The sequence below is a fragment of the Dicentrarchus labrax genome, unplaced genomic scaffold (assembly GCF_905237075.1).
Source record: "Dicentrarchus labrax unplaced genomic scaffold, dlabrax2021, whole genome shotgun sequence".
NCBI classification, from domain to species: Eukaryota; Metazoa; Chordata; class Actinopteri; family Moronidae; genus Dicentrarchus; species Dicentrarchus labrax.
Window position 1 is genome coordinate 27,239,870 of NW_026136720.1, and position 16,983 is coordinate 27,256,852.

Sequence of the window (16,983 nt, forward strand, 5' to 3'; positions counted from 1 at the left end):
AAAATATCTGAACTTTGGCAAAAAAAAAAAAAGGTGGTATGGAGACGGAGAGTATGGGTAGAACATACTATAGAATACAAAAGACCGAGCACAGAGTGTTAAAGGGAGGAGTAAAAGAGTATTTCTATCTAGATTAAGATTTGATCACACTGGTTTAAATAAGACACAGGTATGTGCATGTAATAGGCCCTGTTAAATATAATGAAGAGAGGATAAGTTTACAACAAAGGGCGAGAGTGGTTGGACGAGGATGGGATTAAGAAAGGATATAAGAAACACATTGGGAGGAGGAGTGGAAAGCACAGAGAGCTCATAGATTTCTTAGTTAACGCTGTTTAGTAGAATATTGTTTTTTTTTATTAGACTAGTACAGTAGGTGGTGGTATGCACTTAAAAGCTGCAGTAGGTCACTATTATAAAAAAACTTTTTGTCATATTCACTGAAACTTTCACTATATCCTGACAGTAGTACATTAAACAGATAATGTGTGAAACAATCAGGTTCCTCTGGCTCCTCCTAGTGCTCCTAATGGGATTTATAAGAATCCACCGGGCCTGAAAACCCCCCACAAAAAAGCCACTTAAGGGAATTTGAAGACATCTTCAATGCGTAGTGCAACCAAAAAATGAGGTCTGCCTGAAGAAAAATATTTATAATATAATAATAAATAAATAAGTTATAATAATATCAACTATTTAGAAATAACATAACAACAAATAATATAGAGGATTTCGTTATTTTGCTTCACACTGCTGTCCAGCAGGTGGCGGTAATGCACCTACAAGCTAGTTTACCAACCGCCATTAAAACCAGAAGAAGAAGTACTCTCCAAGCAACCTAGTGGACTACACTTATTCATTTACACCGGAAACATGTATTAATAGACTGCAGCAGAGATATATATATTTATATATATTTATATATATACACAGCTTTTTCTGTGATACGTCACCCGGAAGTCTGCTAAGCTAATGGCGTTACTTTAGCTAACTAGCTAACGTTAACTGGACGCGGGGCTCGGTTTGGCGGTAACGTTAGAAAACGAGGACGTGAGGAGCTGAGTATGGGCTGAAGAGCTCAGAGTCACTGCCAGCATCTGTCAACAATAAGCTGTCGGTGCTTGAAAATGTCTAAAGTCCAAATGCTGAGAGTGCTGATGACTCGGAGACAAAGTGCGGCTGCTGAACAGATCTGTGAGCTGTTGGACAGAGCCGTAGCACAGTGCAGGGACCGCTGTCCGTCAGCAGAGGACAACCGAGGACAACGCACACTGCTGGACCCACAGCTGGACCCACAGCTGGACCCACAGCTGACCATCAGAGCAGGTCTGTACACAGCTGTTAGCACACACAGTGTAAAGTAGAAACACTTTGTAGAAGTCGTCCATGAGGCTTTCACGTTAGAAAGCTGAAGGAGGACATTTTTATAAAAGTCCTATTTGCTGAAAGTGTACAGTAGCGACAATGAAAGATGTCCTCCCACTGCAGAGAGATGGAGCCAGTAGTGATGGCAGTGCCACACTGAAGCTTCGATACGTGCTTCAAACCCTGAACTACAATTCCATAGAACCACTGCTTCAGAGCTTGCTTTGGGGCCAAAAAAAATCACGTGACATATGACGTCCGAAGCAGCAACCGCTTCATTGCCTGAATGAATCAGCTGATTCACTGGCACTGCCTCCTCTGGATTCTAACAGGTGACAGGTTGAGACACTTTTGAATTTGTGCGCTTTTAACACTTTATAACCGCAAATGTGAAGAAACTGTGAGCAAAAATCAACCCCCCCCGCCATAGTTACACAAGCACACCCAACCTATGCCATATTTCCCAGCATTCTCTCCTCAATAACACAATACACACATTCAATCTTTATTTGTAAATAGAACATGATGTAGATAAGAATTTTCAAAGCAAAGATACTTTAAATCCAAGAGTGACCAAAGCAAAGATGCTTCAGAACAAAAGGTGTGTTCTACAAACAGTTTCTCCAGCACTGCTCATTAAGGTGTGTGTGTGTGTGTGTGTGTGTGTGTGTGTGTGTGTGTGTGTGTGTGTGTGTGTGTGTGTGTGTGTATGCGCACATGGTAAATGGTAAATAGACATAATGGCATAAATAGCTGCACCGGGGCCCAGACGCCATCAGGGGCCCATGAAGGAAGAAAAAAAGGAGCCAGCAGCTGTGTTGTTTTTGTGAATGAAATAGGTCGGGGCGGGTCGGTAAGGTAGGCTAACGCTGAGTGGCTGGTGTGGGAGGAGGAAATGATCATTTGTCCAATCACCTTGATAGCTGTCAGTCAGGATGAGTCGCGATGACGTGACGTGGGTTGTTTCTGCTTTCAGCAGGAAAAAAAAACAAGTGGATGAAAGTTGAACCTAGAAAAGATATCATGTTTAGCAAGCCTAAACAAAAGAGTGGCGCGCAAAAGAGGAAGGAAAGAAAGAATCAGGATGAGGGTAAAACTAAAATGGCCAAATTAGATAAGTTTTTTACTCAGACCCAGGCAACCCAGGCAAAAGCTAGCGTCCCGCTGGAGCCTAGCGGTAGCTTGCCAGCTAACTCCATAAATGAAGCGGCATTGACCCCACCGCCGCGTGACAATAGCAGCAGTGGCTGTGCATGTGTGTGTCCAAGCGTGTGTGTGTGCGTGCGCTTGTGTTTAGGGCAGGGGCACAAAAAAAATATTTGCACCGGGGCCTATCACCATGATGTTACACTACTGAATGGACCTGTACTTGTACAGCACCTTTCTAGTCTTCCAACCACTCAAAGAGCTTTTACACTACGTGCCACATTCACCCTTTCACACACATTCACTCAGTGATGACAAAGTCCATCTAACAGAAACTAACATTCATACACACTCACACACCGATGCACGGCATCGGGAGCAGTTCGGGGTATCTTACTCAAGGATACTTCAACATGTGGCACCAGGAGCCGGGGATCAAACCCACAACCTTCCAATAAAGGAACGAACCGCTCTGCCTCTGAGCCACAGCCGCCCGAAATGACTTACACATGAATGCCTGTATGTAATTAAAAGCCTCCTGTCCACCAACCAGCCTGCCTAATTTGACTGCAGCCTTGCACTTTGCCAGGAGAGGTCACTGTAACTGAAGTTTGAGTAATGAACCAATTTTCGAAACAATTGGCTCAAGTGGTTCAGTGCTTCACAAAAGCTTCATTTGCCCATCACTAGTTGGCACTGCTTTATCGAAGTCCTGCTCATACGCCTACCCGACTCAGCTGCGAACAGGGGTCAGCTGTCAATCATCATGTGAAACCAATGACAGTATATATAATGGACAGAGCTCCCGGGTCTGTGAAGTGAAGCCAGCGCAGAAGTGTCTTAGAACTGCATTCTATATAAAGGCCAGCAGGGGGAGCTCCATTGGCTGCAATAAAAACAGATACAATTCACTCTATTGGAGAATGAGCCGACTTCTGACTTTTGTTTGCTTTTTATTGCTTCAAATAACTAATTAAAACCAAAGTTATCAGACTCTGATACTTGAACATACGTCCGTGTGAAAATAACTACCTAAAATGACAGAAACTGTCTTTGGAAAAAATTATTTACCTTTTTTTAATTTTTAGTTTGGCCCATGTCCCATCTGTTTACATGGAGACAGAGGTCCTTATGGCCTATACTGCAGTCAGCCACCAGAGGGGGATCGAGATGTGTTGGCTTCAGTTTGGGGGGAAAGTCATGTTGTCCATCTTTATATATGTCAATGTTTGGGACCCGCAGTTGGGATTTGACGACCTGAGAATGAGACTCAACAATTAGCTATCTTTTTTGGCTTTGATTGGTTGTTTTCATTCAGGCCCGGTGGATTCTTGCAAATGTCATTAGGAGCACTAAGAGGAGCCAGAGGAACCAGATTTTTTCACTCATGTACTACTTTCTTGATATAGTGACAGTTTCAGTGAATATGACTTTTTTTTTTAATAAATGTTACCTACTGCACTTTTAATACACAACAAAAAATGGTACTTAATCATTTAGGGCTGTGTATTGGTCAGAATCTGGCGATACGATACTTAGGAAAAAGGGGTTACAATTCAATATATTGTGATACATTGTGATATATTGGGATCCATTTATTAAATCTAATTTTAGGAGAAGAAGAAGATATATACTTTATGGATCCCCTAGGGGAAATTCTTCTTTTCACTCTTTTTTATTCTTACACACCCCAGCAGTGCACAGGAGGGGAAACTGGCACCTCTCCAGCTACCAGTCCACACTCCATATTGTGGCCTGTGGGACTTGAACCCTCCGGTTCCCAAGCCAGTTCCCTACACACTGATCTACTGCCATCCCAATATATCTTTTTTTATATCTTTTTTTATTTTTTATTTTTTTTAAGAAGATGAAGATGGAAAACTGTTATAATATAAAGAACACACCACCATATGCAGTAAAACTGTCTTTTTTGATGTAACCGGTCTAAAAGTGGGATTTGCATTTGTATTTATCACAGTCCCTGTAACAGCAGGTTTATGTTTACAGCATAGTTTGAGGTTTAAACACAGAGAATCAGTACAATATCACAAAAAGAAATATCGCAATACAATATAGACACACCCCTATGAATCACATACAACATTACCATACAGCAGTGTGGTGCTAACTAGAGCCTGACCAATATGGGAATTTGGAGACCTATTTAGTGTGGTAAAAATCACAGGTTTCCGATATAGAATTAAAATAGATATTTTCTATCTAGATTTTGCAATAGGGCTGGTTACAGAGTGCAGATGCTATTTTCATATTATATTCATATTTATTTTGTAATATGTTTTGCATGCAGCACATTCTTGATTTGTGGTAGTGTGCTGTGGTTCTGGGAATGTTTGATTTTTGAGCTCGACCGTCACTACTGGGATATCATCAGATCACCCAACTCATTACTAGTCATACCGTCATGGCCAGATGTGTTCAGGCTCAGACTCAAACTGTCAATGAAGGAAAACAACTTTAAACATAAACTGCTGCTTAATAACAATCATAACATTTCAGCTGATTTTGTATTATAACTTAAATGTGGTCCTCTTTTTTTCTCCCTTTGCTCTAGAAGTCCAGCAGCAGCAGGATCCAGAGCACCTGCACATTAAAGAGGAACAGGAAGGACTCCGGAGCAGTCAGGAGGGAGAGAAGCTTCATGGGCCTGTCCCAGTTAAGAGTGAAGATGATGAAGAGAAAGCTCCATCCTCTCAGCTTCATCAAAGACAAACTGATAACCAGATGAAAGCAGTGGTCAATGGAGAGGACTGTGAAGGACCAGAACCAGCCAGGAAGCTGAGAGTGTTAGTGAAGCAGCGACTGACTGCGGTAGTTGAAGAGATATTTGGGCTGTTTGAAACAACCTTAGTAGAGTATGAGGAGGAGATTGAAAGTCTACACAAGCTGCTGGAGGAGGCTGTGAAGCTCCAGATGAACACAGCAGCAGGTTTGTCGATGTTCAAAAAGTAATCCGTAAAACGTACAATATGTCATTTCTGCCACTAGGGGGTCTCTCACATCAAATGAATAACCAAAGATGAAGTTTGATGTCGTTGTGAATTGGCGTGGGATCATGGAAGTTGTTGTCTTCACCACCATTGCCGTCATTGCAGTCAGCTTCTCCCGGTTAGGATTCCTTCAGTGTTCATGGTTCAGGAGGTTTCTACAGGGAGCCCAATGATCCACAGAGGTCTCCTCCTCTCCAACACAAACAGACCCGCTGATTAAAACCAACTAAACACACTGAATAAAGAAGTTCCACCTTAAACACACTGAATAAAGCAGTTCCACCTTAACAATCACTGCTTCTCCCACACTGTTGGACAGACAAAGGACGTCCTGGAGGAGCTGCAAGCCGAGCTAATGCTAACATTAGCTCAGCTTGTTTCTCTGATAACTTAAGATCCAGACGTCTGATGACTAAAATCCTTAAAAAGCACCAAGAAACAGTCAATGTATGACAGATAGAGCTAGAGTTTATACACTGTTTAATGATTATAGATTACTGATTGAATCAACTACATATAGAACATAGAGCTAGAGTTTATACACTGTTTAATGATTATAGATTACTGATTGAATCAACTACATATAGAACATAGAGCTAGTCTTTATAGACATTTTAATGCAGAACTGTAGCTTTAAGCTCATTAATGATATGTCACTTCAGGGCTGGGTAGTAATTAGATAATAGCTCAGCAGAAACATAATCTGCAACTACTTTGATAATTGACTAATTGTTGAAGTAAATTTTCATGCAAAAATTGGTGTAAAATCCTGTTTTCAACCTCTCAGATATGGAGATTTCCTGCTTTTTCTCTGTTTTCTATCATATTAAGCTGACTGTCTTTACCTTTAAAGACATCACCTTGAACCTTTAGAAATCTATAAAATAATCATCAGGTCATCGATAATGAAAATAAGTTAGTTAGTTAGTTGCAGCCCTAGTGTAATTATAAATGATTGCCTTGTCTGTGTGTTGTCTACCATGTTGACTAGATGGTGTTGTGCAGTCTTAAATGCTGTTCACAAAGGAGGGAGGTTTATTCCTAATAAGAAGATTATTTATTCTTGACTGATGTTAAATCCTGAAAAGAACCGGTTCAAGAACCAGAGCTAATTTGGTGGAAAAGGGGTCCTCCTGGTTTACTCTTCTCTTTCCAATAGTTCCTGTTTGGAGCCACGGTTGCAGTGTTATTCATTTTACCTCCGCTTACTATCTTGCCATAACAATTTAGCTCCTAACTGATCATGGATTGACTACGTAGAAGGCTGATATTGTGACTAAATATTACAGGAAATGCACAATGTATTTCAAATTCAGCCATCTCATAGTTTAAGTATTTTAATTCAAAATGTTATGTTTTCAAATCAATTTATTTAATTTTTCAAAAATATTTCAGATATTCTTCCACGTACTACTAGGGGCAGCTCATACCATTATTTGAGAACCACTGGTCTAAACAATTGCCTGATTTATTAAATATACAGTATATATTTTGTATGTGGCATAGACATGTATTTCACTGAACAGTAATGTTATATTTTAGAAAAGCTTTAAAATGTCTTAAGACATTAGCAGGGGAGCGTCTCACTTTACTAGTTTGATCACTTTAATATCTTCTGCTGCTGTTGAGTTGAACATGTCTGTTGTTGTCCTATCTGTTAGATGTTCCACAGCTGATGGTCATTAAAGAAGAGGTTCCTTCTGAGCAGCAGGAGAGGAGGACCAATCTGGACCAGGACGACAAAGAAGAGTTCCCACATATCAAAGATGAACAGGAGGTGGTCTGGAGCAGTCAGGAGGGAGAGAATATTCAAGGACTGGAGGAAGATGATTTAACCAAGTTCACGTTCACTGCTGTCTCTGTGAAGAGTGAAGATGATGAAGAGAAAGCTCAGTTCTCACAGCTCCATCAAACACAAACTGATGAGCAGATGAAAGCAGTGTCCGATGGAGAGGACTGTGGAGGATCAGAATCAGCCAGAATCTTGGGTCCAGCTTGTGATTCACAGCAAGAGATGAGTCTACTTCAGTCAGGTTTAGTAACTCTAAACTACAATGAGGACTCTGTAAGTCATAAAGATTCTAATCCAGTGGAAAAACTCTGTGTCGGCCAAACATTTAGCATACCAAACATAAGAGTTGACACAGGAGGGAAACCATTTAGTTGCACCATTTGTGGGAAAGGCTTTCGTGAAAAATCCGATTTGAAGAGACACATACGATTTCACACAGGGGAGAAACCATTCAGTTGCGTCTTCTGTGTTAAAAATTTTACTGAAAAGGCAGATTTGAAGAGACACATGAGAGTTCACACGGGGGAGAAACCGTTCAGTTGTCCCATCTGTGGAAAAAGTTTTGGTGAAAAAAACGATCTGACAAGGCACATCAGAGTCCACACTGGTGAGAAACCATTTAGTTGCTCAATTTGTGGCAAGATATTCAGCCAGAATGAAAATCTGCGCAGACATGAAAGGATTCATACTGGGGAAAAACCTTTCACCTGTCCAGTTTGCACAAAGCCGTTTACCCACAGAGGAGCGCTTGTTGTACACATGAGAATTCATACAGGAGAGAAACCGTTTGGCTGCTCAGTGTGTGGGAAAAGGTACATAGAGACTGGAAATCTGAAGAAGCACATGAGAGTCCACACAGGAGAGAAACCTTTCAGTTGCAGTGTTTGTGGAAGAAGATTCAATTATCAGTCTCAGGTCAAAAACCATAAGTGCTCTGGTGAGAGCAGCGTAACCATAGCCCATAATGCATGAGGATATCCAATCCCTTTCAGTTAGGACTGTGGTTAGGCATGGAGCCACATCTTAATACTGCTCTCACACAGTCTATGTTAATGTGGATTTTGGTAAATTCTAAAATAGTGGTCTTTATTAGCTCAGCTGCAGAGAGAACCAGGTTTTGGTTTGGTGGGCGTATATTAGAGATAGACCTTTATAACTAAACTATATGATATTTCTTCTTAAGTACTTAAACCCTTTAAGATTACACTCCTAGTCATATTGTACCACTATTTATCGATGTATGCCAAAAAATAAATGTCTTTGTATTTAAACATCGAATAAATGTTTCTTTTGGTAAAAAAAAAAGTACACATGCTTATGTAAGCATGAAACAACCAATTTCAACCAATAATACACAGAGCTAAGAATATTAGCTAGCTAGCAACTGCATGGGTTTCTGCGTGAGTGGAGTGTGTCTGGGGGCGTCACTGATTAATGTACAAAAGCACAACTTTATGAGTGATTTGGGTGAAACTGGATCATATTTTCTGGTTTCTATATGCTCTGCCTCAACTCAGCTAACTGCTGCTGTAGCTGCCGTTAGTGTGCAACAGAACCCACCGAGGTGGAGTTTCCTGATGTACTTGTTGCTAAAAGTAGCTAACTACTGCTGAGGGTAATGTTAGCTGCATTTAGTTAGTTAACTCATGCAGCTAAAGTTAGCTCCCTGTCGTAAAACTGGCCTTTGTCGGCATCAGATAAAAATGGCTTATTATAAGGTAACAAAAACAAAATGATTCTTATTTTCAGGTGATTATACACTAATAAAAATATGCCTATGAATATTATATTCCATTTCTTAAAGATCCTCCTAAATGTTACACACTGGACCTTTTAAGGATTATAATATTAAAAAACGTTTTAACCCAGCTGACTGTGATGGAAATATCAGTTAGATAGATATTACTGCTGCAGCTGTTTTTTCAATCACATTGAATTGTTAGCACAGGCTCCAAAGACTGGACCGATAAACAAGAGAACTGGATTGGGGAAATGGATACATTTTATAATTATTACATTTTCTTTTATTTATTTGGTAATACTGGAAACTTTAACAATTAATCATCTTTAATAAGTAATCTGTTCAGCATATGACACCCTCTGTCCTTAGACCCCTGATTCAGATAAGGAAAAACTCCCCCAAAAATATTTTTTAAAATGAAAGAAATCTCAGGAAGAGCAACAGAGGAGGGATCCCTCTCCCACATATGCAATCCTGCACAGCAAAGACCAAAACAAGAAAAACGAAACATCTCACTGAGAAACATCTCAGTATATACCATTTTTGATGAGAGGAACACAGTATGAATCCAGGAGGATATCGAACAATTTACTCACTTTTTAAAGTTGCATGTAAATTTTATTTAGCCCAGTTGTTTGCTTTTTAAAGCTGCAGTAGGTTATTTTTATAAAAATGTATATTTGGTCATATTTGCTGAACTGTCAGGACACAGTGAATTTGAGCAATAATGGAAAAAAGTTATATTTCTAAGTTACCTACTGTAATTGCAGTATTATGTATGTTTTACATTGTACAATTATATTTCTTTTTTATAGTATTGTATTTTTTTTCCCCCAATACTCAGTACTGTTATTTGTATTGTTATATTACTATGTTGTTAATAAAGTTTTAAAGAAAAAGATATTTTATTGTAAGGATGACAAAGGCAAGACCCGCCCTGCTCTGCTGCTGATTGGCTTACCCTGATATTCTCGCCCTAACCCTAACCAATCATCACGCGTCATGCCTAAACCCGACAAACCCAACCAGCGAAGGCAACGACTCCAACGAGGCCAATCAGAGGCAGAGTGGGGCGGGACCAAAGGCTGGAGGTGAGTTTCCTTGACGTGACAAAGTTGACGCAAATTCCGTCTCGCTAAAGAAGCGTTTACCGTACGTGTCGCTCGTACTTTTAAAAGTACATTTGACATGCAGCAGGAATGAACCTTTAGAGCCTCTGTATATCTCTAATAAACTGTCTTCGCCATTTTTCTCAGTGATGTACCAACTCGGCTCGGTAGCCTACAGATGCTACTGCGGTTAAGCTAGCTGACTGGCTGTGAACACACCAGACTCTATTTGATTTTCTGCGCAGTTTTGAGGCTTCAAAGGAACACAAATGTGTACCAAGAAAAATGTGTAAAGTCCAAACAGTGAGAGTGCTGGTGAAGCAGCAGCTGACTGCAGCTTTGGACGAGATATTTAAGCTGTTTGAAGAGAAGACTGACAGCCTGCTGGAGGATGTGGAGAACAATAAAGCAGGTGAGTAAAGAAGTGTGTGGAGTGAGTGTATACATGTTTCAGTCTCAACAGATGTGCCACAACAATATGCAAAATATTAAAGGGAACCTTCAAAGGAAAACTACCTGAGGCAGTCACAATATTCAAATAGCTGTTAATAATAGTAAGTAAACTACCGATTTAATATTTAAAAAAATGAAGCAGACCACAGGCACCCCAGCCTGTAATGTGGGAATGTTGAATTATTTTCATAATCGATTAATCTGTCGACAACTTTCTTGAGTAATTGATTTCCTTGTTTGGAATGTCTGCAATTGGTGAAAATCCCAAAATGTCCACAACCAAGGGTGTAACCATGGTGGAGACGCTGGGGGAGTCCAACTCAGAGCCCTCCAAGTGTTTTTTCAGTGCATTTGCCACAATAATATTTGTGAATATTTGAACATAGTTTTGAGAACTCTATTCACATTTGAATTCACATATAAAGTAATAGATTCCCACCAAGGTAATGGTTGTTTTATTCAGGCCCGGTGGATTCTTGTAAATGCCATTAGGAGCATTAGGAGGAGCCAGATTGTTTCACACATTATCTGTCTCATGTACTGCTGTCAGGATATAGATTATTATTATTATCGATTATAGTGAATGTTTAAGCAAATATGACAAAAACTATTTTTATAGAAAAGTACCTGCCAAAAAATATATATATTTAAAAAAACTATTGATATATGTAGTAATTCTCATAATAACTGGAATAAAATGAAAGGGATGGCCATGAGTACTTGATTTGGATGTCAGTATTCATTCAACATATAGAGTGCTCACATTTTTCTATAAAGCAAAGAAGTATTAAAAGTATTTTGACAAATAAACTAAATGAAGGTGCAGCGCAAGCTATGTAACATAGAACAATCAGTGTTAGCACTCACCATTGTGACGCCACCAGGGCAGAGAAGGTTAGCAGGCTCATCACTTAAATGGTGACTGGAGAAGGCTTAACCGAGAGTACAAGCTTCCATTGTGGTGAATCTCTACAGTCTGTGCAGCGTAGAAAGGTAGGCTAACCCTTACACCACCCACTTTTTCACTTGGGTGTTCATTTCTGTCCATATTTTTATGTTAATTTTCTTTTGCAATTACTTGATAATAATTTAATGCGAGTACTCGTATATGTTACTTAAAATGCCCATCCGTAATAGTAATACCTTTTTTAAATTAGGGCTTGTTCAACAGCTCCGTGTGTCTGTGCACTTACTTCATAACCAAAATCATTCACACGGTCTTCATCAACATGTTATTGGTTATTTTAGCAGTGAGTAAATGCTGTAAGTTTAGCTCTTTAACAGTTTTAACATGGTTCTGTTTGCCTGCTTTTAGGCACCCAGCAGCTGTTGGTGTGTAAAGAAGAGGTTCAGCCAGAGTGGAGGCCCGATGTCGACCAGAAGTACCCAGAGCCCCCACACATTAAAGGGGAACAGGGTGATGTCTGGAGCAGTCAGGAGGGAGAGCAGCTTCAAGGACAGAAGGAGGGTGATCTCACCAAGTTCCCGTTCACTGCTGTCTCTGTGAAGAGTGAACCAGAGTCTCGGTTAACCACACACAAGTTGAAGACCACTGATGGGCTGTTGGTACAGCAGCGTCTTGCTGCAGCTGTTGAACAGATCGCTGAGCTGTTTGAAAGAGCAGTAATGGAGTACGAGCAGGAGCTCTCCCACTCAAACAAAGAGATCATCCGACAACGGAAGCTGCTGGATGCTGTGCTAAAGCCTGAAGTTCGGTTACACAGAGCAGGTTGGTTCACACTTGGCGGCTGTGGTGCAGAGACAGAGCGGGTCGTCCCCTAATTGGAAGGTTGTTGGTTCGATCCCAGGCTCCTCCCGCCACATGTACAAGTATCCTTGAGCAAGATACTGAACCCCAGAATTGCTCCTGATGATGTGCATCGGTGAATGTGTATGAATGTTAGTTTCTGTTCGATGGACTTTGCCATCACTGAGTGAATGTGTGTGAAAGGGTGAATGTGCCACATAGTGTAAAAGCGCTTTGAGTGGTCGGAGGACTAGAAAGACGCAATACAAGTACAGGTCCATTTACCATTTACAATTCCATTTATATATATCAGCCGAAGTTGGCCTATCTCATCCGACATTCAGCAATATGAAAATTGTTATATAACCAGTATGTAATGCAAAAAGCCTGCAATGTATAGACAGATGAAGTCAACAATGCATCAGGTTGTGTATCTGAAGAGGTCAGGTTTTTCCAGTAACTGTGTTTCTGTATTTCTGTCTTCCCTGCAGATGTCCAGCACTTGTTGGTGTGTAAAGAACAGGTTGCCCCTGAACAGCATGAATGGAAGCCCATTCTGAAACAGGAGGAGCCAGAGCCCCTGAACATTAAAGAAGAACGGGAGCAGCTTCAAGGACTGGAGGAGGATGATATCACCAAGTTCCTGTTTACTGTTGTGTCTGTGAAGAGCGAAGATGATGAACAGAAAGCTCAGTCTTCACAGCTTAATCGAACACAAACTGATGAACAGATGGAAACAGGAGCCGATGGAGAAGACGGTGGAGGATCAGAACCAGCCAGAAACTTAGATCCAGCCGCTGATGCCAACAGTTTGGACTCCTCTGAAGCTGAGACTGAGGACAGTGACAGCGTTTGCAGGGAGACCAGAGAACCTCAGTTACATTTAAATGCTTCTCAAAGTGTGAGAAAAATAATTTGTGTTGTTTGTGGTAAAAGTCTTTGTTCCAAGAGAAGTATGTACAGTCACATGACAGCCCACATGGAATGTGACTCCTTTATTTGTCCGATATGTGCTAAAATATTCACCCATAAGAAAACATTACTTCCACACATGAAAATCCACATAGAGGGTAAGCCCTTCAGCTGTTTAGTGTGTAAAAAAGAATTTAACCAACGCCGGTCATTGATTGAACACATAAGAACCCACACAGGAGAGAAACCCTACTGCTGCTCCGTGTGTAACAAAAGTTTCAACAGGAAAGGGACGTGGCTCGTCCACACCAGAAGTCACACTGGGGAGAAACCCTTTAGCTGTTCGCTGTGCGGGAAAAGTTTCGGTCATCAAGCGCATCTGAGGAGACACGAGAAACGCCACTCCACAGAGAAACCGTTTGGTTGCTCAACTTGCGGGAAACGCTTTAATGACAAAGGACATCTTAAAAGACACACTAGGCTGCACACAGGGGAGAGGCCTTTCGGATGTGAGCTTTGTGGGAGAAAGTTTACTCAACAGGCCCATTTCAAAGCCCATAAATGTGTTCTCTTTCCCACCAATCCTTAAAAGGTCTTAAGGTACATGTTCACAGGATGAGTCATTTCTATGCTTTTCATTCACTGTCTATGTGAGCAGCCGTTCAATACAAACTTGTAGCGCTGTAATGTGCCTTGAGAGACGTTGGTCCTCATTTGCATAAAATAGAGTAGAGTAGAGCCCAGCACCATTACTCGCCGCCTCTGGAAACTCACAAATTCTTTTTAGACCAACCATTGCTGATGTAAACTGAAGACAGATTCAGCAACTACATGGCATATTTCACACTTTTTGGTCAACTTTTTTCGTTATAAGACATTATCAAAATGAGCTGCAATGTTGATGCGTTTTGAAATCCCGGAGCAGAGAGCATGTCTGATCAGGTGCAGCCAGAAGTGTTTGCATGGTTGTAGGAGGGTGTAGCCTTTTGTGACAATACCATAGATTTTAATTCTGGTCCGGTTCCTGTTCACACAGACTTTCCTGTTCATACAGACTCACATAACTTGTTGATTGTCATCAAATTCCAGTGACTGTGCTTTACGCAGCACTTTAATGCTTCTGATGTGTATATTTTTGTTCTTTCTGAAGAAAGAACTGATTGTAAGCATTATTAGTAGTATTAGACATGTTGTTAATAATGACTAACAGGTCGAGACAAAAAGGAGGCATCTTGTACAGTGATTACTGGGGGCTTATTGCTATGGGTAAGAGTCAGAGTCTGGTCTGGGTCCATTTTATGTGTCCTGCATCCCAGTGTAATTTATGTATACACATAGGCCCAAACAAACTGCACTGTTTCAAAACAGTGCTCAACAAACTGCACCAAACAAGACGTGTGAATACACATTAAGTTAAGGAAGTTAAATTTATCCACACAACCCAGATTGTGAGATAATATTTGGGAATGATGAATGATTGCAATGAATCACTGCAACAGCATGGATGGATAATGGTTCTTAAATATTTAAATTAATTTATAGGATTAGTGCCATTTGGCAGTGTAGTTGCAGATTGCCCCATGGGCGAAGGAGAAACTACGGTGTGAAAGGCCCATTGTCTGGTTGGTCCATCCTGGGCTACTGCAGAAACATTGCTGCCACCATGGAAGACAACCCACATCGTCTATAAATAAAAGTCGCTAATTTTAAGATAATAAAAACACAACTATTCTTATATTCAGGTGATTATACACTAATGAAAACATTGTTATGAATATTATATTCCTTTTCTGACAATAGATCCTCCTCAATGTTACACACTGGACTTTCTGAATAATGCAGGATGTTCTGTAATATGTACGTAAGCAAGGACTTTGCTAGCTTTTTGCTTTTTAAATTCTGGTTACTTGAGGGCAAAGCAAAGGCCACTGGTAAAGAAATATGTTAGTTACTAGCAAACTATCAAACAACGTAAACAAAGAAAAAGATGCTAACTACACTTACCATTCTGATACATCTTCTGGCTAGTTCTGACGGCGATAGGGAAACCATTTTCACAGCAAACCTTCTCACCATTACCACCGCCACTCTGTCACAGTGAAGGAAAATGCACAGTTCCTGTGTGTCTGTTTAAAGTCTGTTTAATATTTGCAGTAGACCTTTTTCACAGCAGCCATTTTTACTTGAAATAGTAGGGTAACACAGGTGTTGATACCACCTGTATGAGACTAATTAAGGTTCCATTCAGGTTAAACCGAGCTAGTGTTCTGCTATTGTGCTCATTGACTCACTGGAAAGGCTCTGTTACACTAAAAGTAAGGAAAGGATTTGATTGGGTTAATTTTAGCCAAATACTGATCCTTTAAAAGATCTTCATTGTTGTGTTTTACTGAATGGGCAAATAGAAAAGAGGGGGAGAACATGTGTTCAGTCAGTGTAAAGTCTGGTTATATGAGTGAGAGGCTGAGGTAGTAACATTGCTGAAAAAGCCAATCAAGTTTCAGCGATGTGTGTTCACTCTTAGCAACAGTATACAGTAGAAGCAAGCACATTGTTTCATTATATTACAGCAAATCTTTCCATAGATGCCTCAGTGATACTCTCGCACAAACGGTGACTCAAACTCAATAAAAGAAATGCTCTAATATAGTCTCCAGTCTTTGTATTCTGTGAACTGTAGTAGCTGGTGTTCACCACAAAGGGGCAGCACATCAACATGAAGCCTGCATTTGTGAAGCTGCTATGAGATCTGTTCTGGATTGCTGTTGGGCAGGAATCTCTTCTATGTGTGTGAAGTCACTGTCAACAAGGTTTGTCCACTTTCAGTGAACACATTTAAAGCTGCAGTAGGTCATTTTTATGAAAATATTTGCAAGAATCCACCGGGCCTGAACCAAAACAACCAATCAGAATAAAGAAAGATATAAAGATGCTTTGGGTTGAAGGCTTTAGCATAGTTGATTATTAAGTCTCATTCCCAAAGCATCCGTAGGATGCTAGAAGGAGCCAGAGGAACCTGATTTTTTCACAGATTATCTGTCTCATGTACTACTGTCAGGATATAGTGAAAGTTTCAGGGAATATGACAAAAAGTTATTTTTATAAAAGTTACTTACTGCAGCTTTAAATGCACGTGCTAATATTATGACCATGAAATCTTCTTACTCATGCAGTCAAACAATTAATAACATAGAAAAGCTTTATAGTGTGTGGGAAATGAATAAAGGCACATGCAACAAAACTGAAAAGTCCAAACCTGTAAGAGGTGTGTAAAAGATACACACAAAAATGTTACTTATTTGAAGATCCACCTTTGAGAAAGACTTGCTCCGTTTTTGGTAAGCTGTGGTGGAAAGTAGTTTATACATTTGCTTTTTACTTATATTTAAGTCTTTACATTCTATGCTAATAATCCAATCTGTAATAAAATATTAAGGATATATAACATTCTGAATGGAACTATTTTGTCTGCATAATTAGTTCTTTCACTTTTGTGATTTCAGACCATTTCCCAGTGTCTGTCATCACACTGGACACCAACATTGAACTGCCATGTTTCTACAGAAGCCCAGAATGGACAAACGAAACACTGGCTCTAGATAGGGACATTTGCTTTTTTCGAGAGTTTTGCAACCACCTTGGCTTTTCCTTCGCACTTGGAAGGGGAGGGTGAAGCGAGAGCGACCATATCACTTAAACTCAACTTTTTC

General features: G+C 40.2%; 2 protein-coding genes across 5 annotated transcripts; both read left to right on the forward strand.

Annotated features, from left to right (window-relative positions):
* Positions 1-690: 690 nt before the first annotated feature.
* Positions 691-8,593, forward strand: LOC127353722 (zinc finger protein 135-like). Of its 4 annotated transcripts, none has more exons than XM_051383226.1 (4): positions 695-1,326; positions 1,489-1,697; positions 5,084-5,458; positions 7,181-8,593. In XM_051383226.1, the coding sequence occupies exons 2-4, from the start codon at positions 1,652-1,654 to the stop codon at positions 8,281-8,283; spliced, it is 1,524 nt and encodes a 507-aa protein (XP_051239186.1). In that variant the 5' UTR covers positions 695-1,326; positions 1,489-1,651; the 3' UTR covers positions 8,284-8,593. The 4 variants fall into 4 exon arrangements, with proteins under 4 accessions (XP_051239185.1, XP_051239186.1, XP_051239187.1 ...); XM_051383227.1 differs by having other exon boundaries at positions 5,087-5,458; XM_051383225.1 differs by lacking the exon at positions 1,489-1,697 and having other exon boundaries at positions 691-1,326; positions 5,087-5,458.
* A 1,536-nt stretch (positions 8,594-10,129) lies between these two features.
* Positions 10,130-16,718, forward strand: LOC127353727 (zinc finger protein 771-like). The gene is made up of 3 exons (XM_051383234.1): positions 10,130-10,573; positions 11,930-12,343; positions 12,853-16,718. Exons 1-3 carry the CDS (start codon positions 10,447-10,449, stop codon positions 13,860-13,862), a joined length of 1,551 nt encoding a protein of 516 aa, XP_051239194.1. The 5' UTR covers positions 10,130-10,446; the 3' UTR covers positions 13,863-16,718.
* The last annotated feature ends 265 nt before the right edge of the window (positions 16,719-16,983 follow it).